Below are 24,113 nucleotides of genomic sequence, written 5' to 3'. Positions count from 1 at the left end.
TCAAATCATGACAGAATGAAGTTCTTTATGTTCTCCTTTGACAAAGAAAAATCAGATTTCAAAAGTAAATCAAAATATTCCAGTAACATACCTGATATGTTTAATGTAAGAGTATCACTGTTTTGAGAATGAAAGGGCACAGTCCCCCTTCTGGCTTGACACCTGTACTCTCCACTGTTAGATATAGTAGCAGACTCAATGGTGTAACTGGACCCATCAGTCCTGCTGCTGTCTGTGTTGAGGAGAACTAGTCCTTGTCTATCTTCGTACCAGAGATACTCCCATCCAGCAGAATTTCCCACAAGCCCACAGGTCAGGGTGACCCTATCTCCTCTGTATATCTCTCCAATGGGGAGTTCCTGTGTCATAATTGGCCTTGGCTTTGTTTCTGAAACACGAAAGTTAAATAATGTGTTCTGGTTCTGTCACAACCACATTGTTCTAAAACAATGTTATTAACACCGGGTTAATATTCCTTCAAGAAGAAAAATAAGGTGATTACTTCCCTTTCATTTATAGCATTTTATAAAGTCTTATGTTCTTATGAAAGGAATACAATTAGAAAAGTGGTCTAGCAAGAAGAACTTGAAGAGATGTCATCATTACTTTTGTTATAAGAAAAAATATCACAGTTAAAATTATGCAGTATTAGATAATACTTACCAAATACCTTCAGTATCACAGAATTACTGTTGTTGGAGTAAAATGGATTAAAATTACTTTCTCCTCTACAGGTATATTGCCCATTATGTAACTGAGCAGCAGAGAGGATTGTGCATGTGTCTCCATTTCCCTTACTGGGGACTGTTTTGTCTACAGGAAACTGCTGTCCATTTCTGTACCATTTATAGCTCCAGTTAGCAGAGCCCGTCTCAATCTCACACCTCATTGTCACACTTTCTGTTATGAATATCTCTGTCCATCCAGACTCCAAGGTCAGTGCTGCCTGTGGTCGAGCTGCACATAAGACAAGATTGAAACTACCAAATAAAGCAGTTGTGTATTGAAATAACATCCACAGTATCAAACATTAAGATAACATCAAGATGTAAGGATGAATCATTTTATTAATTTAATTTGTTACCTATGATTTCTATATGCAGAGAATCACTGTGATCAGTGTAATAGAACACTTTTCCCCTTCTAGCTCGACACCAGTACTCTCCACTGTGGGACAGAGCAGCAGAGCTAATGGTGTAACTGGACCCATCAGTCCTACTGCTGTCAGTGTTGAGTAGGACTGCTCCCTGTGTGTCTTTATACCAGAGATACTTCCAGCCAACAGAATGTCCCCCAGCGTCACATATCAGGGTAATTCTGTCTCCTGTGTATATTTCTCCATAGAAGAGGTCCAGGGTCAGGGTGGGCTTTGGTTTTGTATCTGCAACAGAAGTTAATCAGTTATTGCTATGTTTTGCTGAAAAGACATTAGTATACAATAAGTCTAGTCTACTGTATATTAGCTTCAAATCATTTATATCATTCATCTCTGAATGTTCTCTAAAGCTGCCAAATGGTCTTTATGACCTTACTAATGTATTACAAAGCCTTAAAATAACTTAACTTAATTTTAAATTCTACTCTACTGCATGTTAAAAATCCATGTTCTAAATTTCCCGATGCCCCTGGGCTTTTTCTATAATTCTGTAATGCAGAACTGCAACAAGAAATAAAGAAAAAAGAAGATTAAAGCAAAGTAAACACTATTGTTGCAAAACTTGAAGACATTTTTAAATTGAGTATGGAAGTACAGTGTTCATTTTTTTAAAATAAAATGGAGAAGCTGATATTTCAGCAACTTTATTTTGGGTAGTTGGATAACAGTTAGAATGAATATGTGTCAGAAATACTTACCAGACACCTGCAGTGTAACAGCATCACTACTTTCAGAGGGAAGTGATTTTCTTCTATGATGACCTCTACAGGTATATTTTCCACTGTCTGACTGAGCAGCAGAGGAGATTGTGTATCTGTTTCCATTCCTACTGCTGGAACCGGCCTTGTCTAAAGAAAGCTCCTGTCCATCTCTGTACCATTTATAGATCCACTCCGTAGAATCCATTTGAATCGTACACTTCAGAGTCACTTTCTCTGTGGTAAATTTCTCTGTCCATCCAGACTCCAGAGTCAGCACAGGTTTCGGTAAAGCTATGTGTATCAGAGGGTCAGAAATGTTGTGTTACAGGGTGCACAGATTTGAGACTAGACAGATGTTTACGTTTAATTCAGTACACATGAGTTTAAAGTTGTCAAGGGAGCAAATCCTTGAACAGACTTTATTTCCAGCTGATTGTCCAACATAAATTTGTCTTCATTCTCTTCCTTATGCTAGACCACTGAGGATACGCAGAAACACAGGATGAAAAGTCAACTATTAATATGAAATGTGTACATTAAATTTATTCTTTTATACAAATTTCATTCCAGCATTTAAAGGCTTTATTTAGTGCTGTTTTGATTATAATATACTGTGGGTGGAGCAGTAGCACTGTGGGTAGGGATCTTTGCCTGTAGCTTGAAGGTTGTCTGTTCAAATCCTGCAGCTGGCAGAGGAATCCTACTCTGTTGGGCTCCTGAGTAAGGCCCTTAACCCCAACTGCTCCAGGGGCGCTGTACAATGGCTGACCCTGCACTCTGACCCCAAGCTTCTCTCCCTGTCTGTGTCTCATGGAGAGCAAGCTGGGGTATGTGAAAAGATTAATTCCAAATGCAAGAAATTGTACAGTATATGACTAATAAAGTGAACTTAACTTATAAGATACATCCATTAAAATGAGACAGTGAGAGGGCAAAAAAACATTCAATGATACATTTCATTACCTGGGAAAAGGGGTATAAAAATTAGACAGTAATTCTAATAGACGGGGCCACTATACTGTAAACAGGCGCCGTCTTTCGGATGAGACGTAAAACCGAGGTCCTGGCTCTCTGTGGTCATTAAAAATCCCAGGGTGTTTCTTGAAAAGAGTAGGGGTGTAACCCCGGCGTCCTGGCCAAATTTCCCATTGGCCCTTACCAGTCATGGCCTCCTAATAATCCCCCTCTATGAACTGGCTACATCACTCTGCTCTCCTCCCCCCCCCTCACCCCACTCTGACGGCAGGCGGAGCTACGCGGCGGTTGGAGTATTCTCGGTCGCAGTTAATGGCAATGTCGGCTCAAAGACTTGGTTCAAACCACCAAATGGAGACGGGCGTGCCGACAAGCGGACCCTGCTGATGTGGGATTAACACTAGGATGAGGGTGTGTGCTAATCACAGAGGCAGAGAGAGAAAGTGCAGACATCCACAGGACACAGTGGAGGGATTCATGTTGTTTTTGTTTGCTTATTGCTATAGGATTGTATTTAAGTTATACACTTAATACTGTATACTGAAGTTCATTATGCGACAATATGGGTGTGGACTTGGTTATAAGCAAATTTAGCTATTTGTGAAGGTGCCCTGCAAAGAACCCTTACAAATGTCAAGATCCTGCTGCATTGCAAATCGTGAGAATAACTTTCTTTGATTTCCAATGCCACTCATTTAAATGTTAAAGTAAAACATTAGAAACATAAATATATTTTTCATAGTTATAACTGTTGCCACAATTCCCACGTAATAGAATTGAAACAGTAAATAAAGGATAAAAATAGTGTAAGGTAAAAGTCTCACTATAGCTGTCTTCTCAATATCCTACTGTAAAACAATATTCTAAACAATATAATAAGTCCTAAATGACTCCACTTTAGAATCAGTCTCCAACCCTTACAGAGAATTTATTTTTAATTGTGGAAATTATTTTGTAGTTTTTATGGTTGATATTTGTATGACCTTTCTAGTCATTTCAGTGTGAAAATACTAAATAAATCTGGGCATGAACACTTTTTTCCAGACCCATGTTCTTCTGTGAAGACTACAGTCATTTGTCTTAAATTTATGTTTATGTAGCAAAACTGAAAAATGAAATGGAAAAGACCTGAAGTATCAGCATCTTCATTTTTGGGAGATTAGTCATGGAATGAATAGATATCAGAAATACTTTATTCTTTTTTGCTTAAATTTTTTTTTTTTAGTAGCAAAACTCGAAGAAAATTTGAAACAAAGTATGAAGGAAGAGGAATCAGTTTGAAAAACTAAAATGCAGAAGCATATTAATTTTAGCACCTTTATTTTTGGTAGTCAGATCTCAGTTAGAATGAATAGGTGTCAGAAATACTTACCAGACACCTGCAGTGTAACAGCATCACTGCTTTCAGAGGGAAGTGATTTTCTTCTATGTTGACCTCTACAGGTATATTTTCCACCGTCTGACTGAGCAGCAGAGGGGATTGTGTATCTGTTTCTGTTACTGTTGCTGGAACTGGCCTTGTTTACAGGAAGCTCCTGTGTCTCTCTGTACCATTTATAGATCCACTCAGCAGAATCCATCTGAATCGCACACTTCAGAGTCACTTTCTCTGTGGTGAATATATCTGTCCATCCAGACTCCAATGTCAGCACAGGTTTAGGTAGAGCTGTGAATATTAGAGGGTCAGAAATGTTGAGTTATGTAGATATGAGGCAAGATAGATATTTAAGTTGTAATTCAGTGCACTGGAGTTTTATCTTGCCATAATGTAAAGAAATCCTAGAACACACTCCATAGCCACCTAAATATCCAACATAAATTCCTATTCTTTCTCTCCCCTTTTGGAGACCACTGAAGATATGCAGGAACTCAGGATTAAATGCCAACTACTAAATTGAAAATATTACAGTAATATATTAATTTCATTTCTAATCTTAAACATTTTACCTTTTAAAGTGTTTTTATTTAGTGTAGTTTTGGTTATAGCATATTTTATGAGCAAGCAGGTTATATGAGAAGCAATGCCCCTACCTGTGTCTGATCACATCAATTAAAATGACCAGTGAGAGGGGAGAGAAAACATTCAATGACAAATTTCATTCACTGGGAATAAGGCATATAAAAATTAGACCATAACAAATAACAAATAGGTAATTGTTCATAATGTACAGTACAGTAGGTGTTTAATAAGTCATGTTAGATCAGCATGATTCTGTACAGGGAAGTGTCTATGAAACTTCTTTCCAATGTAATATTTCATATTCTTAGATTAAATTCCTCTCAATCTCATTCGTTCTAGACCTAAGAGTTCAAGTTGTTTTGTAATATCTGTATAAGGCAATCTGTCCAAGCAATTATTACTGTTACTCATGATGATCTTTCTCTAAAGGTTCAGTGTAGTTATGTGATATGATGACCAAGATTGAACACAATATTCCATATAAGGTCTTACTAATGCATTGAAAAGTTTGAATATAACTTCCTTGGATTTTAAATTCTGGTCTCTTAAATGTGAAAAAAAAAATGAAAAACAAAAATAAATTGAATGTTTTAAAGTTAATCTTTGCTCAGGACACAAGGGCACTTCTATAATCCTTTAAACCAGAATAAAATAAAAAATAAAGGAAACAAAATGAGTTAAAAGAAACATACTCCCTATATTGTTGCCTGTGCTTCAATATTTCAGTATGAAACAATACTACAAACAATGCAATAGGCCAAAATACTGTAGCTCCATTTTATAATCAATCTTCATCCCTTACAGAACAGTTAATAAAGACTTTAGACATTTTTGCTTAAAATGGACTTGATAACAAACATTTGTGAAGGATAACAACAGCCAAATAAAATTAACCTCCGCTGTCAGGATTTTAAAATAATTCCAGAAGTAATTTACTCATATAAACTCTATATGCCATACATAGTCCTGCTCTCTCCCTTTTTTCATCACTTCTCCTCCGTATCTCCACATTTGCAGCTACCCCTTGTTAACTCCTCACTCCACATGAGGGGCTCAGTCTCTTCATCCTATGGCCAGGGGGCTGATCCTCAGTCAAGCAGGTTGAGCCAAATTTGTGATTGTGTTGTTATTCCTAGGAAATGTGTATTCTGGATGGCAAAACAGGAGGGCATTTTTAAATTAAGTATGAAAATACAGGGATTAACTTGGGAAATCAAACAGAAAAGCCACTGAAATTTCAGCACTTTCAAGTTAGGGAGATGGATCTCAGTTAGAATGAATATGTGTCAGAAATACTTACCAGACACCTGCAGTGTAACAGCATCACTGCTTTCAGAGGGAAGTGATTTTCTTCTATGTTGACCTCTACAGGTATATTTTCCACTGTCTGACTGAGCAGCAGAGGTGATTGTGTATCTGTTTCTGTTACTGTTGCTGGAACTGGCCTTGTCTAAAGAAAGCTCCTGTCCATCTCTGTACCATTTATAGATCCACTCAGCAGAATCCATCTGAATCGCACACTTCAGAGCCACTTTCTCTGCGGTGAATATATCTGTCCACCCAGACTCCAGATTCAGTACAGGTTTAGGTAGGGCTGTGAATAATTAGAGAGTCAGAAAAGGTGTTTTTTAATGTTAATACAGATTTTATAGTACATTTGGTTTTTTTTTGTCTAAATGCAAAAAAAAGTCCTCGAACAGCTTACTGTCCATGTGTTTTTTTTCTTTTTCTTTCTCTGGCAGAGAAACACAGGGCAGTGAAGTAATGCATGAACACAGGACAAAATATCACTTATATTCATTTTTACTTTAGGACTGTAGGATTTTTAGGTTTAGAACTTCAAATGTAAACCTAAACATTTCCATTTTTAATCTCAAAAGTCTTTTATATTGTCAACGGTTTTATGGATCATATAGTATATGAACATGCAGATTGCATAAAAAAACATCACAAATATCCAAACAAAATACCCATCAGGTAGTTAGTATCCAAGTGACCCAAGTACTGCATCTCATACAGCCATTTCTTGAAGAAAGCCAGAGTATTAGTTAAAAAAAAAACACAACAGCACAAACATAGTTGGAGGATCACAGTAAAATAAATCAGTGTCAGAAAATACCTACCGGACACCTTCACTGTAAAAGCATTGCTAGTTTCAGAGAAAAGTGATTTTTTTCTGTTTTCCCCTATACATGTATATTTGCCACTGTGTGACTGCTCAGCAGAGAAGATTGTGTATGTGTCTCCATTTCTCTTACTGGGGACTGTTTTGTCTACAGGAAACTGCTGTCCATTTCTGTACCATTTATAAGTCCACTCAGTAGACTCCCCCTCAATCTCACACTTCATAGTCACACTTTCTGTTATGAATATCTCTGTCCATCCAGACTCCAAGGTCAGTGCTGCCTGTGGTCGAGCTGCACATAAGACAAGATTGAAACTACCAAATAAAGCAGTTGTGTATTGAAATAACATCCACAGTATCAAACATTAAGATAACATCAAGATGTAAGGATGAATCATTTTATTAATTTAATTTGTTACCTATGATTTCTATATGCAGAGAATCACTGTGATCAGTGTAATAGAACACTTTTCCCCTTCTAGCTCGACACCAGTACTCTCCACTGTGGGACAGAGCAGCAGAGCTAATGGTGTAACTGGACCCATCAGTCCTACTGCTGTCAGTGTTGAGTAGGACTGCTCCCTGTGTGTCTTTATACCAGAGATACTTCCAGCCAACAGAACGTCCCCCAGCGTCACATATCAGGGTAATTCTGTCTCCTGTGTATATTTCTCCATGGGAGAAACCAATGTGCAGCATCCACCTGGATGATGCGATGGCAGCCATAATGTGCCAGAACGCTCACCACACATCAGCTATCAGTGGGGAGGAGAGCAGAGTAATGAAGCCAATTCATAGATGAAACATTACTGAATGAAACGAAACATTACTACAGATGATTCATCTACAGTAAAAAATGCTCCAATGAAGACCATGCAATACAGTACTATCTAAAAAAGATTAAAGAATGCTACAGTTTCAGACTAAAATGTACAATTTGATGTTTTATGTATTGTTCCTATTTTTACCAATATGTGATTTTATAAAACAACAGTCCAATTTCGAGTACAGGAGTTTTATGTTTATGTAAAGAGAAATGATGATTTGGCCGAAACATTTCCTTCCTGAAAACAACATATGAGTTTACTTTGTTTTTCCACAAATGATCACTACATGGGAAGACTATCTATAACACATTTGATAATCAGTACTAAAACACATCCAATGAACACAGAAAAAGGAATCCTCTGTCAATCCATATTCAGTTAAACAGAAATCAGCCTTGTTGCATTTTAGTCCAGTTCTCCTCTTTATCTCAAAAGGTTTTTATCCCTGTTGGAGGGGTGACGTTCTGTCTAGGTAGGGGCCACTTCTTGTCAAGCACTCTAGGCTTCAAAACATTCCCTAAGATGGCAGGGATACCTTAAGAACAAGGCCTAATGCAAATCACCTAACAGAGAAATGGGAATATTTAATGAATATCTATATATTTGCATAAACTCTCCTGCCTGAAGTGAAGTTCTATTCTATAGCATTACGAGAGATTGAAGATAAAATCTAAATATTTATACAGATTCTTACCATGTATATTTAATTTTAAAGAATCACTGTATTCAGAATAAGAGCCTGTACTCCTATTCTGAGCGATACACCTGTATTCTCCACTGTGTGACAGAGCAGCAGAGCTGATGGTATAACTGCATCCAGCAGTACTTCCACTGTCACTTGTGGGCAGTGCCTGTGTGTCTTTGAACAGGAAATAATTCCAGCCTTCAGAACCTTCCCCAATTGCACAGGTCAGGGTGACACTGTCTCCCGTGTATATGTCTTTACTGGAAGGTTCACGAGTCAAGATGGGCTTATGATTGGTTTCTGAAAAAGAAGAAGTTAATTTTATTATTATTATTGAAAATGTTTTCACCCTTTTCTATATTTAATCCATACAGGAAACATTTTAAAGTCTTTTTTAAAACATCACATATCTTTTGCTCCTATTATGAGCCAAAAACTCACTATTACAATGGCAACATGAGAAGCAGTGATGTGTAAGGCTGTCTGTCCTGTTTTTTGCGCTTCAAGTCTATAGTTCACATTCCTATGCACATACTTTAAGTGAAGCAAACAAACATATACATAGTTTTGTTAACTGCAATGTTAATATTTAATGTGTTATTATAAAATCCTAACATCATGTCCCAAAGGCCTACTATCATCTCAAATCATACAGTATATACTGTACTGTAAATGGCTTTCAGGGGTACTGGCCAGTCCAGTTAACACTATTATCTCTAAGTATTCATTTACTGTCTAAATAGCTGACTGGTTGAGGGGGTTACGGGCCAAGTAAACAATTAGATATTATCATTTAAAATGAACCAGTATTTTCAATTAGTACAGTACTTTCAATTGAGAAATAAAATAAGAATATAAGTATTTACTTGTATAAATATTTTAGCATATGTATTTGCATTTGCCTATATAAAGAATGCTTCTGTACTGTATATACACTATATTATTTCTGCTAAACAAATACTGTAAAGCAAAGAGTAGGAAAAAGGAAAGGAGATATGATACAAAATATCAGGTCACTAAATTTAACCATGATTCTCTACAGAAGAAGAGTCATTATTGTGACCAGGTGCAGATTATTAAATATATCAGTGCTGTCAATGTGCCAATCAAAACCAAAATTCCCTGACTCCACCATGTCTCCTGAGGGAATACTGTATATACTTAACAGTAGTCTTTCTGTTTCTTCCAGTTCCTCTTTAACTGAAACATGCTTCATTTGAACTGCTAAGCGGACAAAAGATTGTGGTGACTACTTTATTTACTTTCAGAAAATCACAGTTATACTGTTGGCTATATTCCCTCTCATTTCCAAAAGTAGCCTCCCCCTCTGGAATAGTATACCCATGAAAACTGATAGAATTGCAGCTGGAGCTGAATACTTAAGCATCAAGTCTAGGATGCAAAAATGTCTTTAAAACTTTATTGAATTAAACACATATTTAATGAATGGCTCAGGGAGACACCTAGATCAGTGCTCTCAGCATACCTCAGCATACCTAGCCACTCTGTGCTCTGCACATCTTATTTCATAATAATACCTTGTAACTGGTTAATTGCCCGTCACCTGTTTGCTTTTGTTCAAAATGTTCACATTTTGTGAGAACTGTTACAAACACCAATTATTCTTAATATATATATATTTTCCTTTAGCTGCTGATTTGTTTAGGAATTGTTTGTCTTTAAAGTGGTGGCTGGCTTTTGGAAATTCCCTTTAAGTTGCTGAAAAGGTTAATAAACTGTTGGTTAATAAAATGTCTCTCCTGTTTAAAAAGTGGTAATTTCTCTACCACTACCCCTATTCCGTGCACCCAGCTGCTTATCTCTGGCTTCCTGAATATCCCTCAACCTACAGTAGCCTCTCAACTCTTAGAGCCAAGACAAGTCTCCTCAAGCATGTTTCTTGAGACCTAACCTATTTCTTCTCTCCTACTCAAACTCCCTCCTGTATTTTATAAACCTATAGAACCTACGGTCTCTGATTTTCCCCTATTTGAGAACATAAAATCCCCTCAGGATTTATAACAATATCCATACCCAGCAACTATCTGTGGACCCCTATCAGGTCATATGGAAATAGAAACATATTATTTCTGGTAGCAGCAGTACAAGACCTTTCTCAGTTAATACCATTTGACCAGGCCAGCTCTACCTTCTTCTATACCTGACTGGCAGGCCTCACTCCAACAACCAATCTACTGTAGCTACTGTATTACTTCACTTCTCAATGTCCCTGTCTGATATAAAGTCTAGAATCTAATCAGAAAGAGATATGATGGCTTGTCTTAGAAGACTACCATCTCTTTAACCCTATGCAATACATGAGTTCTTAGTCTGAAACATATCTAACCTAGACAGGTGACTGCTAGCCTTCCAAGACACTTCTGATAGTCTTGAGCTCATCCCACTGGACTCTCAGATGTTCTCTCCCCCTTCTGTGCTCTGTTTTCTTTGAAGAGATAGACTAATTAAGCTACGGTTGCAGCATACTGCTGTAATATCTGAGCTTAAATTACTTTCTTGGGTAAATGTGCATTCCAAACTCACTCATTGCCTTTTCTCTGATAAGCTTTAGAATTTTTTGATGCTGTGTTTCTTATGTTCCCTTACCTGATTCTTGAGTAGAGCAAGCCAATGCCCTCAGAACTAAAAGGCAAAAATAAGACAGTAAGAACCAATTTGTTAATACACTGTGAGCTTTATATTAACACAGACCAGGAATAGCTATGTACACACATTGACTTGTTTTCTTTAGTAAATTAGACAAGCCAATAATAGTATTTAAATAATAGTATTAAACTGTGTATGTGAAACCATGGTTAAATTTTCAAAGTTAAGTGATTATCATGTGTACTCCAGGAAAACAATCTGCTTAAGATCATTGAAGTTCCTTATTCAATAAAAGAAAAAATAGTCATAAAATTCCACTTCTTTATGCAAACATAATAAAAAATAAGATATATTTCATTACACTGTATTATTATTCATACATAAAGGGAGAAATATGTTTTTCTATTACATACAATAATCAGTGATTCAAGAATTGAACAGAAGATGGCACAAGCACCACATCTGTATCACTTATCTTTCTATGTCCAGATGTAGCCATTCGGAATGGCTTTATTATTTTTATATATCACAATGTGTTAAATGATATTGTGTTAAAAGACATGAATGAGCAAACGTGAATACTGTCAACAGTGGGAGTAAAAACCAGTTTAATTCTGTTCAATTCAAAATACTTTATTCATCGCCATAGGGCAATTAAAAACAAGCCTTTACAACAAGCCTTAAAGTGAAATCATATATATGTATTATAATTATAATTGAGAATAACAAAGTGGTATTAAAAAGATCACTGAAACTGATCATTATTAACAATAATAATTAACAATTTATTATTAATAAATAATAATTTCAAACTTCTTGTATTTTGTTCAGGGTCATTTGTTTTCTCCGGTTTCATAAACTTCACTTTCTTATTAAAATGCCTATTTTAAATAGTATTTATGAGACACAATGTTTCAGATGTCAATACCTTTGCTAACAAATTACACAGAGCCTTCAGACTACAGGCATTTTAAAGATCGCAATTTTTATTGCATTACTAAAACTTTTATTTAAACAAAATCTACAACCTGGTTGCATTTTTAGAAACCTTAGTTTGAATAATGCGGGTCCCAAGTATAAGGGAGTTCATAACGTGAAAATTACTATTCAACTGTCCTGCACCCGTTGCTTGCTTAGATGTACTGGATAGAGATTAGAAAATGGATGGAATAAAATGTATGTATGTGCAACGTCTGACCATATAAAGCAGAGTGATCGCTTTTTCACAACAGCACACATTATGCTAATTTTTTTATGTATCAGTCGAAGCGTTCTGAAGTCTCTTGAAAACTTTAAAAAATGTAAAATACAGTACCTGTAATACTGTATGGCACGATGGGTAACTGATTCTTTTATTTTTTTAAAGAAAATCAAAAATAAGAAACAGTGACATGCCCCTGCGTAAGAAAAAGGGTTTAGATAGTTTAAAACCCACTTTTATGCAAGTTAATCTGGTGATTTTTCTTCGTCGTGAACAGTTTAGAATCTTTGTGTAAGCTGTATATATTTGTTTACTTTTTAATTTAACCTTTAATTTAAAACGTTTAATTTCGTAAACACAACACGCGTTTCGTACAGAAAAAAATCATATTCTCCAGTCTTCCCGTGGTGTGAAGCAGATCAGCAGGTCACTAAGAAAATAGCACACCGCCCACTGAGCTCAGTCAGAGAAGCCTGGCACACCAAGGGCACCAAGAACGTCTGCCTTTTAAACTAATCAAACAATGTAAATCATTTTGTTTAACTTCAAGTCTTTTAATTATCATTTAACACATCTTTCTTAGCAGTTACTTTTATTTTTGAAACCATCATTAAACAAAGCAGGAATTTATTAGATAAGATAAGATCACTTTATTAGCCATGTACAATTTCTTGTATTAGGAATTTGTTTTTTCGCATACCCCAGCTTGCTCTCCATGAGACACACAGACGGGGATAGAGAAGCTTGGAGCCGGAGCGCAGGGTCAGGCATTTATATGGAGCAGTTGGGGTTAAGGGCCTTGCTCAGGAGCACAACAGAGTAGGATTCCTCTGCCGGCCACAGGATTTAAACCGACAACCCTACAACCACAGACGCTGAACCTTAGACACAGAACCACCGCTATGCACCTATTGTACTTCCTAATGACATTACACTTGAAAAGATTATACATTTTGATCGTTTTAAATGTTTTATAAATTTTAGAAAAGTTCCATCTGCACAAATACCACAAACTATTCTCGATTGTATTTCTGAATGTTATGTCACAGTTACTTGAATATTTTATATACATCTAAATAAGAAAGTTAGGTGTTAGCATAAACTATTGTAAATCAATAATTAATATTCCAATTTGCACCATAATAAATTGTTGCACTTCTTCCACATCTTGTTAAAATATTAATTTACAAGACTTTGTTCAAATATGTTAAATCTATTAGAAAATAAATAAAATACAAACATAATAAAATAAAAAAATGAAGGTAAAATATATTTTAAATATTGTACTAACTAAACAATAATAAAGAATAAAGTGACATAGTGGTTAGCATGCTTTTTAAATACATTGTATATATACATATATAATACATTGTAGCTAGGATTCACTTTTTTCTCTCTCACCCGCTGCAATTCTGACACCAGAATGGTTAAAAACGGGAACAAGTCAGGCAGCCAGATGACTATGACTAAAATAGAAGAATTTTTACCTCAAACGTTTGCCCACAAACTAAAAAGCAGACATAAATTAAATAACAATATAAAATGTATTTACAAGAATAGTTATTACAAATGTTTAAAAAAATGTACTTGCAAGATCACAGTAATGCACTGTTATATTAAAACTAACACTCCTTGGGCGAGGAATGCTGCCGACTAACCCCCTTTCTCAAAACTTCACAGGGCTAATTCACAGCTAATTCACAGCTAGATAGAATTTTATCTCGTGAAACAGAAAATCCAGACATTTGGCAACATATTTACTAGAATTATCCATCTCAGTAATCTCATTGTGTCAATCTCACTGTGCGCTCCTGTGCTCACTCAGTCTTCACACTCCCAGTACAATAAAAACCCTGTATTTTCAAGTGTGAGATATATGTTGTAACTGTTAATGTAATGACGAATATAATTGTGATTCTCTCACACTAAAATACTACGCAAGCTGCTGTATATTCACATTTCTGATAATTGTACATATCAAATATTAATATTAATAATAACATGAATGCACCTCCTGACCATGACCAAGATGGTCAGAAAGAGCTCTGGAGGGATTGGTTCCCAGCACATTATCCCCTCGCACTAGGGATAAGGGAAAGTACTGGTGGGCTTTTATTTCATTCTCCATCACTATTCCCAACCCCCACCCCCCGGAAAAACATAGGTGATAAAGGTGATACAAATTCATTCAAAAGGGTGTGGAGTGTTAACACAGACTCTGCAAACAGAGCCGCTTGTAAGAGCAAGGTGACTTTCTGCTCAATTGATTGAAAGCTGCAGTGGAGACAGATTTTAAATTATTCAAGAAAAATTAGCTGTTTGTAAAAATCAGCTACTTTGCAAGCAGTATACAACTTCCTTAAAGGTACCTTTTTTTCTCTCGTGCAAACACATCAAAGGTTTATTAGTTTTATCATTTCTAAACTTGAGCAGTATGCCTTTAGGAACTCATTTATAGCATAATCAAAACAGAGTTCCCCCGTGTGTTCAGTACTGAAAAGAAGAAGTACAATTGTAAGTGTGCTATTAGTTAAATAATAGACAATTGTGTTCGTCTATTATTGTGACTTAGTTGAAGATCAGACCACATTTTTATGAGTAATTAATGCAGAAATCCAGGTACTTTCAAAGGGTTCACAAACTTTTTCTTGCAACTGTATATTTTTTGCACTTTATTACTGAACAGCCACCTTTGCTGTTCAATGTTCTGCTGCCTTCCTGATCTCCCCCTGTCCCGTTCTCCCAATAAACCTATCCAGCAGCTGAACTAAAGAACTCCACCAAAACCATTTCAAACTGCTCAACTGAACAAAACAACAACAGGACCTAAGCTTACATTAATATTTCAATTAGCATTGCACCTTTTTTACAAGAATAATGGTAAGTGTTCTTATTAGATATTCTTCAAAAAGTATAAAACAGGTTTTTATGAAGTATATAAACTTTGTACAGTTAGAACAAGCACATCAAAACTTTTCCAAAATAACCACCCCAAGTTTCTGAGGTAGAGACTTCGATGCATAAAATGTTTATGCAGACGGTAGAATACTGTTTATACAGTACTTTGTATTTTTTATATTTAGCTACCAGTTACTGTATGTACATTAGGTATATTCCCGATGGGACCTTTAAAGGCTTTAAAGCCACTACAGTACAGTATGTGTGAAATATATTTTTCACAATCGAAATTTTAAGTTAAATTATCATGATTACTCATTACTGAAATTTACATTAAGGCACAATATAGATTATCTCAATGCGGATGTACAGCCATTCAAAATGCGCGGGCGATACAGCATTATTTTCTGGTGCGCTGTACGCAGTCTACCGCGAGTTATCGGTAAATACCGCTAGTTACCGTAAATTCTCCTATAATACCGCAAGCAAAATAATAGTATCCGGAATTTCCGCAAGGTGGAGCTAATAAAGCTCAACCTCTCATGTTTTGAGCTGTCGCCATCAAAGTCTTTAACGATATTACTAATAGTATCAATAATGAATGACCTTGGACAAGCTGTAAGTGTAAACTCAAAGTATTGCCCTGGTCCACATTCTTTTTTTCATTGACCGTCTTTGTAAAAGTAACACCACAGCATTTTGCAATCACGCATTTGTTTCCAATCATGCAAAGTACAGTAATTTTTGAGAATCGATTCACCATGCCTTTCACATGCTCATAAAAGAGATTGATTTAGGAACATAAACATATTACCGTATGCAAACTGTACTGTATACAGTATGTATATGTATATGTATATTTAATGTCTTAACTGTGCCCGTTTAAGTATTGAATATTTATATGGAATTTTACCACTGAAGGTAAATCTTAGTGCCTGAGCATAAAAAGAATAGGAGCATACTGCAACGCATGTGAAGGCCATAAACGATATTAATTTTGGAACTTAAACATACAGTATATGGCTGGTCTCAGTACTTTAAAGAAAACATACACACCAGTATTCCATTTCTCCCTAAACATTTTAAGCATCGAAGTCTTTAACTAACGTGATACCGGAGTCAACAAGCATACTTTTAGAATTTGATTAAAAGGGAATATAATATGGAATCGCGTATCTCAAGAAATTAATAACGATATGATTATATTCGTGTACTGCGACAGGGCTGTGTAGGGCTGTTTCACCTCTCTCTTCATGCGACTTCCTTTGTAGCCCACTGGTCTACGTGCCCGATTACCAATCGTTCAAATCCAGCTGGTGCTGGACTCTTTTAACAAACATTTCTTCGAAAAAATAGAATAGCAATATAATGGACAATCAATTGACTTTTATATTTCAAAATATCACAACATGATCGATTCTAAGTCATTTTTGATAGCATTGAATTGATAGCTTCTTCACTTCTGACAACGGTCCCTGCGTCCGCTTCCTGCTTCTATTGTGTGTGTGTGTGTGGGGGGGATTCCTTCAGATCTCCCTTCGGATTTAAAAGGTTATTAATCATATCTTTGGTGTCGCATCTTACAAGTGCAGATTTTAATCGTCTTTTTTCTGAACCAGGGAAAATCTGATCATGTTTCTCTATAACAATAATAAAAAACTTTATTTTACATATCACCTTTAAAAGTGGCATCTCAAAACAATACAGTAGATGTAAACCACAGATTACAAAGTAAATACCCAGACAAATGCAAACGCGTTTTTAATAAGATGCTTTTATTCGTTCATAATCCGACGATCTCAGGAAGACTAATGGGGGTCTGGCTTTTTTTCTGGAAAACCATAACTCTGGTCTTGTCCAGATTGACTGTCAGCGCTTAGGTCTGACAGTGCTGCTCCAGCAGCGCCAGGTTCTGCGGCAGCCTCTGTTCTGTGGGCGACAGCAGGACCAGGTCGTCTGCAAAGAGCAGGAACTCAATTTCTGTAATTAATGCAGATCAGTAAATCAAGGGACAAAACAGTTATTGCGGCCGGCTCCTCAATGGGCTTTGACGTGCTAATGCGTTGGTTTAACAGTCCGGGTGTGGCAATGTTTTTTATTATTGTTATAGAGAAACATGATCAGATTTTCCCCGGTTCTGAAAAAAAAGATCTAAAGTACTGTACTGTATACTAGTTTGTCACTCTTCTCATCCCCTCTTTGCTAAATGGCTTTTGAATAGAGTCACATGAAGACAGAGTTGAAACAGCCCTACACAGCCCTGTCGCAGTACACAAATATAATTATATCTTATTAATTTCTTGAGATACACAATTCTTTTAATACAGTCTTTGCTGTGCTCTAGAGGATCCTTGTGATATTTCGAGCTCTGGTTGAATGATAAGTGTCGCAGTTTAAATAATTTTCGTAGTTAGAAATTATGGAACGCTCTGTTAAAAGCAAGGGAGTTTTTATGTCCGTTGCAGTTTTTTTGCAACATGAATATAATTATATCGTTATTAATTTCTTTAGATATGCGATTCCATATTATATTCCCTTTTAATCAAATTCTAAAAGTATGCTTGTTGACTCCGGTATCACGTTAGTTAAGACTTCGATGCTTAAAATGTTTAGGGAGAAATGGAATACTGGTGTGTACTGTATGTTTTCTTTAAAGTACCGAGACCAGCCATATACTGTATGTTTAAGTTCCAAAACTAATATCATTTATGGCCTTCACACGCGTTGCAGTATGCTCCTATTCTTTTTATGCTTAGGCACTAAGATTTCCCTTCAGTGGAAAATTCCATATAAATATTCAATACTACAACGGGCACAGTAAAGACGGTCAACCAATCACGTACCGCGGTACCGCGCGTCATCGTGCGTCACAATGCGCGATGCCGTAGCCAATTACCTCCGGTACGTGTGTGTACCGCGCACTTTGAATGGCTGCATCTGTAAGCCTGAAAGAATCATATTTGTTCACAGCAAGCCACAGTAGAATAATAAACTATTTTTCATATATTGAACTGAGTAATTTTGTTTTTTTTAACATTACTGTTACAATTACTACTGTACTATACAGTTTAATATTGATAAAAGTCGAAACATTAAACATTATACAACTTAAATTCTTTAATAAAAAGATTGTCGCTCAGCATTGTCATCAAGCATTTTCTGGCGACAGACCAAATGTTTCTACACACCAAGTTAAGCTTTCACTGCTCCACCTGGTGGTTTTACATTGTAGTGCAGTCCCATAACTGAATATTTTTGTAAAGGTGCAGTAAAACGCAGTGCCTGCACTGCAAAGTACTGCATTATCCTGCGTGCATTCTGAATGGCTGGATCTGTTTTTGAGCTCATGCCTACATGACTGGTAGTTCCTGTATTTTTGCTTTCAGGGTCCAGTCTTCTTTTTCTTGCAGAATGCAGTGGTCAAACTACTACATTTGACTCTTATTTTTATTTCTGAAACTGGTTTTATAATATACAGGTCCAAGTTGATATAATTTTGACCTCTTCTATCGTTTGAAATTTGATTATTTTTACAGGCACACATACAAGCAGACAGAGTGAACGTATGTGACATGTTTGAGAGTTATTCGAGAATTTGTTAGTAAAAAAATAGAGCAAACAAAGGAGAAGGAGAAGAAAAAGCAGATGCTAAAAGTGGGAATAGGAAAGAAAAATCTACAATAATATTAAGGTGGGTAGCTGCGTCAGCATGCGTAGGCTGCAAAGGAACAAGTAATAGGTTTATTCCATGCTGAATAAAAGAAGAAAGAAGCCATGGCCGAAACACACATTAATTTACAAATGTGCTGAATTCCTTGACACTGCACCCTTTTGACTGGATATTACATCTTTCTCAGACTTTCTGGGGATGGGAGTTGGGGCTATTGTCTCCCTTCCTCAATTTAACATCTGATATGTCCCCATTATCGCCATGGGGTTTAAGAGATTGTGAATATAAAGTTAATATTTAATACTGTGATATATAAAATTAATAAATATGTCTATATAATATACAGTATGTATTCATTTCATTCAAGTATCAGGGAATACTTTTAATTATTTAAGATTTTAATTATAGAAATATATTAGACAGTGACTTTAAAATGTTCGTATTTTAAAGAGCAGATTAAAACCAAAAATTACTTAGCTAAATCTGCATTAGTGACTATTGGTAATGTGTATTAATGGAGAGAGGAAATAAAAGCCCACACCCAGTTTCCCTCCTACTGCAAGGAGATCAGTTCCTGTGCTACAGTACATTAGAAAAGTTAAACTGAAGTAAGTGCACTACAAGTGCAACTTAGTTGTTCTAAATGCTGTATGTACGTAAAATACTCAATTGCCATTTCTGTTTAAGTGCTTCTTTAAATTTCCCTGCTCTTTATGAGCATCTTGGAGATAGTCTGTAGGCTTATTCATGTTTTTACTCAAATATGATTATGAATATTATTATTAATATTTGACCTACTCTGATATGTGCAATTATCAGAAATGTGAATACAGTTTGAAGATTATTTTATTTTGAGAGAATCACAATTATGTTTGCCATTGTATTAACAGAAGAGGAAGAGGTGCTAGTGGGGCCAGCAAGGGGCGCTCACCCTGCGGTCCTTGTGGGTCCTAATGCCCCAGTATAGTGACCGGGAAACTATACTGCAAACAGGCACCATCCTTCAGATGAGACGTAAAACCAAGGTCCTGACTCTCTGTGGTCATTAAAAATCCCAAGGATGTTTCTTGAAAATAGTAGGGGTGTAACCCCGGCGTCCTGGCCACATTTCCCATTGGCCCTTACCAATCATGGCCTCCTAATAATCCCCCTCTATGAATTGGCTTCATTACTCTGCTCTCCTCCCCACTGATAGCTGATGTGTGGTAAACGTTCTGGCACACTATGGCTGACGTCACATCATCCAGGTGGATGCTACACATTGGTGGTGGTGGGGAGTCCCTATTACCTGTAAAGCACTTTGAGTGGAGTGTCCAGAAAAGCGCTATATAAGTGTAAGCAATTATTATTATTATTATTATTATTATTATTATTATTATTATTATTATTATTATTATAACAGTTAGAAAAGATACAGAATACAATTAAATATACAATACAGAAAACAAAACATATCTGAGATATTTTAAGAAATAAGTTATTAAACCTACTGTATTTCACACCTGCATATGAGATCACTTTTTTTTTTGGAAGATATGACACATTTGTAATGACACTCAAAATGTGAAGACTTTTGCACCAGGGCGCTACTGTATTTAACAGTGAGATTACTCAGCCGGATAACATTAGTAAATATATTGACAAAAGTCTTGATCTTTGGTTTCACGAGGCAAGACTGAATTGTATTCAGCTGTGAATTAGCTACTGTATGTGAAGCTGGCCCTGTGAAGTTTTTGGGAAAGAGAGTTAGTGGGCAGTGTACACTACTGTATAGTGCCCACAGAGTGTTAGTTTTAATATATAAATGTATACTGTGATCTTTATCTTGCCTTTTTTAAACATTTATTAAACGTTTGTAATTGCTATTGCTATTGTTGCAAATACAGTTTGTATTGTCCTTGAGTTTGTGTCTGCATGTTTTATTTGGCTTTTATGTTGCTTTTTTATGTTGCTCCTCACTTTCACCTTGCCATAACTATAGTGGAGATTTCAATTTTCTGGGCTGGTGCTGGATCTCTAGGCGCATGTGCACTTGGGCTTGTTTTAGTTTTTAGAGGTCCTGTGTATTACAGGTGCTGTGTAAGGGTAATTGCAGGTGTGTCTGTCATGGCATTCAGCTTACAGGATTTTACTCTGTGCCAGACTTTGGAGCAGTTTGAGAATTGTCACAAGGTATATATTTTATATATGCAGGTTTAGTAGGTTTCTTCTAGTCTCTTGGTTTACCTGAGGATACCTGAGAGATAACTTCCCTGAGCTCTTTTAAATCTAGACTCAAAAAGCTTTTTTTAAAAAAGATCAGACTTCTTGTGACTTTAGTGTGTTATAGCAAGACATAGAGATACAGTATATGAAAGTGCCATTACATGCTTTGCATTTATAGTCCACTGTTATTACTGGGTTTGTTAAGGTAGGGGTGCAACCTACAGTATTTTTTTATTTTTTTTTACATATTTTAGAGACTTCAGAATGCCTCGATCAATGGGTAACAAAATGTAACATAATACGAGCTTTAGTAAAAAAGCTATTGAGCATAGAACATCTTTCTAGATAGAACATAGAACATCATCTGTAAGAAGAATTGCATATGTAGTTTATTATTATCTGAATAAAAACAGAAAATACAGAAAGAGTTTCACAAATTAAAGAGAGGTTGAACCCAATATTCATACAAGATGCATAAAATTGTAAAGGATTTTGAGTTTGTGTTGTTCTGCTTTATATGGTGAGGTTTTTGCATACATACGTATCTTTTGAATAATAATTCTCACTTACAATAGGGATGCGCTTTATACAAGCGTATGCATAGTTGCGCATACACAAAAAATTAAAAATAAGGTTTTTAAAATGCAAACAGATACTAGATGTTATTTAAATAAAAGTTGTGAAAATTTTCCATGTGTTTTGCTTGCAAAGTTATTGACACCTGTAACTTTGTGTCTCAAAAATAGGCATTTTAATAGAAAGAGTGTTGGACTACCATACAGTACATTCACTTTAACTAGGTAAATTTAAACTAAATTCTTAATTTTTTAAATGTATATATTTATGGAGAAAAAAACATAAAACCTCTTAGCTTACATTCTCCTCTAGCTTTTTGTTAAAGGGTTTCTCAAGGTGTTGTACAAAACAACTTAAAGCATTGAAACAAATCTCCAAGAATAGGTAAAAAAACACCAAACACTAATACAAAAGAAACCAGCAGAACTGCAAAACTGCAAAGTCATAAGGAGTACATAACCCTTCTTTTCAGATTACAGGTTTAAATTGATGTATAAAAGAGACATACTGAAGTGATGCAGGTGATAGAGGGCTTCAGTTCTGTTGAACCTATTTACTGCATGGATGCCAGAGAAACAAATGAAGGGTACTGCAATACCCAGACAGATAACAGTAACAAACATTCCCTAACACACCCCAGGAAATCCAGATTTACAGGAAGTAACAGGAAGTTGGGTTTAGCTTTACTAAGCTTTCATGCTGCAGTGTTCCCAACAAGCTTTAGTTTTAAAAGCTTCATGTTTGGAGGCAGCTTGCAATGTAGTAATTGCTCCAAGTGAACATCAGTTAATCTGCTGCTATAACAACTGCACTTATTCAAAATGAAGATATACACTATTCTACTGTCCTGAGAGTTATTGTACCCACTATTCTTCCCAAAAACTTTGTGCTCTGAACCAGCACTGAGAGATGAATGACCATTCTCAATCATGTAACCTGACATAAGGTATTTCCTCATGAAGTTAGCACAAAATGGAAACTCAAGATGAAAAGTAAAATTTACAAAACAATAAAACTTTTGCCCATTTAGATTTACTAAAACTATTTCCCTGTCGTCTATATTAATTAAATAATAATAATAATAATAATAATAATAATAATAATAATAATAATAATAATAATAATAATAAAATACCCCTTTTCAATTGTTTTGCAGAAGAAAAGAACAACTGATTAAAATCATGCTATTTGGAAAGGTGGAAAGGAGCAATTTAAACATGAATAAACTCCAGTACATAGTGCATATAATAATACTAAACAATCATCTATCCACATATATGCACATATAGTATATGCTGAAGAAAAATAATATTAAAACAGAATTTAAGCAGATCACAATAAAGTTAATTAAACAATATACAAGCTGTTAATACTTACTTATTGTTATGAGTAATCCACGCCACTTCATTTTCCTGTGCGACGCGGTCAAACAGCAACAATAATTATAAGATCTACTTCAGTTTCCTGAGTGCTTTATGTTGCAGTCTCCACTATAGGCAGTTTGTCATTTATGTTTATTTTTTCAAAACAGCAGGTTTTTTTGTCACATTACTTATGCTCTTTGTTGCATATTCTGCTTATATTCTTTTACATACTAGATGAATTTATTCACATTTGAAGAAATAGGAAATTTATTTAATACTATTTAATCTAACAATTCATTTCCAGAATACACACATGCAATAGAAGAAACCAGGAATTAAATACACGGACAATGATTTTGAGTTGTACAACATTTCCATTTTTTTAAAGAATTACTATACCATTTCTTTCTAGCTTTCTGAGAATGCATACAGTAGGATGTAAAAGCAATTGTAGTGAAACTGTCAGTGCTGGGAACCTGATGCTTGGTTGTACAGACGTTCTTGATATAATGCCCCAAAGAGATGAATGTCCACTGTTACAGTCTTTAGTGTGCAGTTTATGATTAGTTTCACTGCATTTCCCTGTTCTTTCATTACTTTATGATTTAATATGATGCATTGTGTGTTCTGCTGGATACACTCTTGTTGTTTAGTCATAGGTTTTACTCCATATATTGTAAGCATTACGGTTAGCTCTTTCTGAATTGGTACTCATTCAGAGTAAAACAAAATAGCTTAAACTCATGAGTGGATCTGGAGTAACATTGATGTATTTCTGCTTACAGTCCTTACAAATCTACAAGTGATGATGTGTGTTGTGAAAGTATTGAGGCAAGGCAAATAATAATAAAGCAAGATTTGTTTGAACATAATTTGTTTTAACTTTTTCAAACATGTTTGTACCACAATCTGGTGCCAGAATAATTTATACTAAGTAGAAGCAGATCACCTGTTGTAATTTTGTGATAATGAGATAATGAGAATTATTTGTTTAGCTGGTTATGGCTCCTATAGAATGTGTGATACTGTACAGTATATTCTGAGTAGTAATGGTACCTACTGTATCTGAATCACATTAATTATTTGAATGACATGTTTATTAAATTATTCTTATTCGTCACAGGCTGTTCCTTTTCTGGGGACGTTTACATTACCAGGTAAAA

The 24,113-nt window shown here is 35.6% G+C and overlaps 1 protein-coding gene across 6 annotated transcripts in view; it reads right to left on the bottom strand.

The window, feature by feature from the left end:
* LOC148658529 (Fc receptor-like protein 5) overlaps positions 1-23,290 on the bottom strand; it is a 37,058-nt gene extending 13,768 nt beyond the window's left edge. The window contains exons 1-10 of one of the 6 annotated variants that reach the window (XM_088639816.1): positions 22,964-23,289; positions 11,037-11,072; positions 8,439-8,729; positions 6,916-7,209; positions 6,093-6,386; positions 4,205-4,498; positions 1,855-2,148; positions 1,085-1,381; positions 664-957; positions 92-388 (exon numbers count right to left, since the gene is read on the bottom strand). In XM_088639816.1, coding sequence (XP_088495942.1) covers positions 92-388; positions 664-957; positions 1,085-1,381; positions 1,855-2,148; positions 4,205-4,498; positions 6,093-6,386; positions 6,916-7,209; positions 8,439-8,729; positions 11,037-11,072; positions 22,964-22,994 — 2,422 coding nt within the window. In that variant the 5' untranslated portion in view covers positions 22,995-23,289. Of the gene's footprint in view, positions 1-91; positions 389-663; positions 958-1,084; positions 1,382-1,854; positions 2,149-4,204; positions 4,499-6,092; positions 6,387-6,915; positions 7,210-7,336; positions 8,396-8,438; positions 8,730-11,036; positions 11,073-22,963 lie in introns of those variants that run through there. The other 5 variants (XM_088639813.1, XM_088639818.1, XM_088639814.1 and 2 more) reach the window with 5 other exon arrangements.
* Positions 23,291-24,113: the final 823 nt, after the last annotated feature.

Source organism: Lepisosteus platostomus, chromosome 7 (assembly GCF_059453375.1).
Source record: "Lepisosteus platostomus isolate fLepPlt1 chromosome 7, fLepPlt1.hap1, whole genome shotgun sequence".
Taxonomy (NCBI): domain Eukaryota; kingdom Metazoa; phylum Chordata; class Actinopteri; order Semionotiformes; family Lepisosteidae; genus Lepisosteus; species Lepisosteus platostomus.
This window is presented reverse-complemented; position numbering and strand designations above follow the sequence as displayed.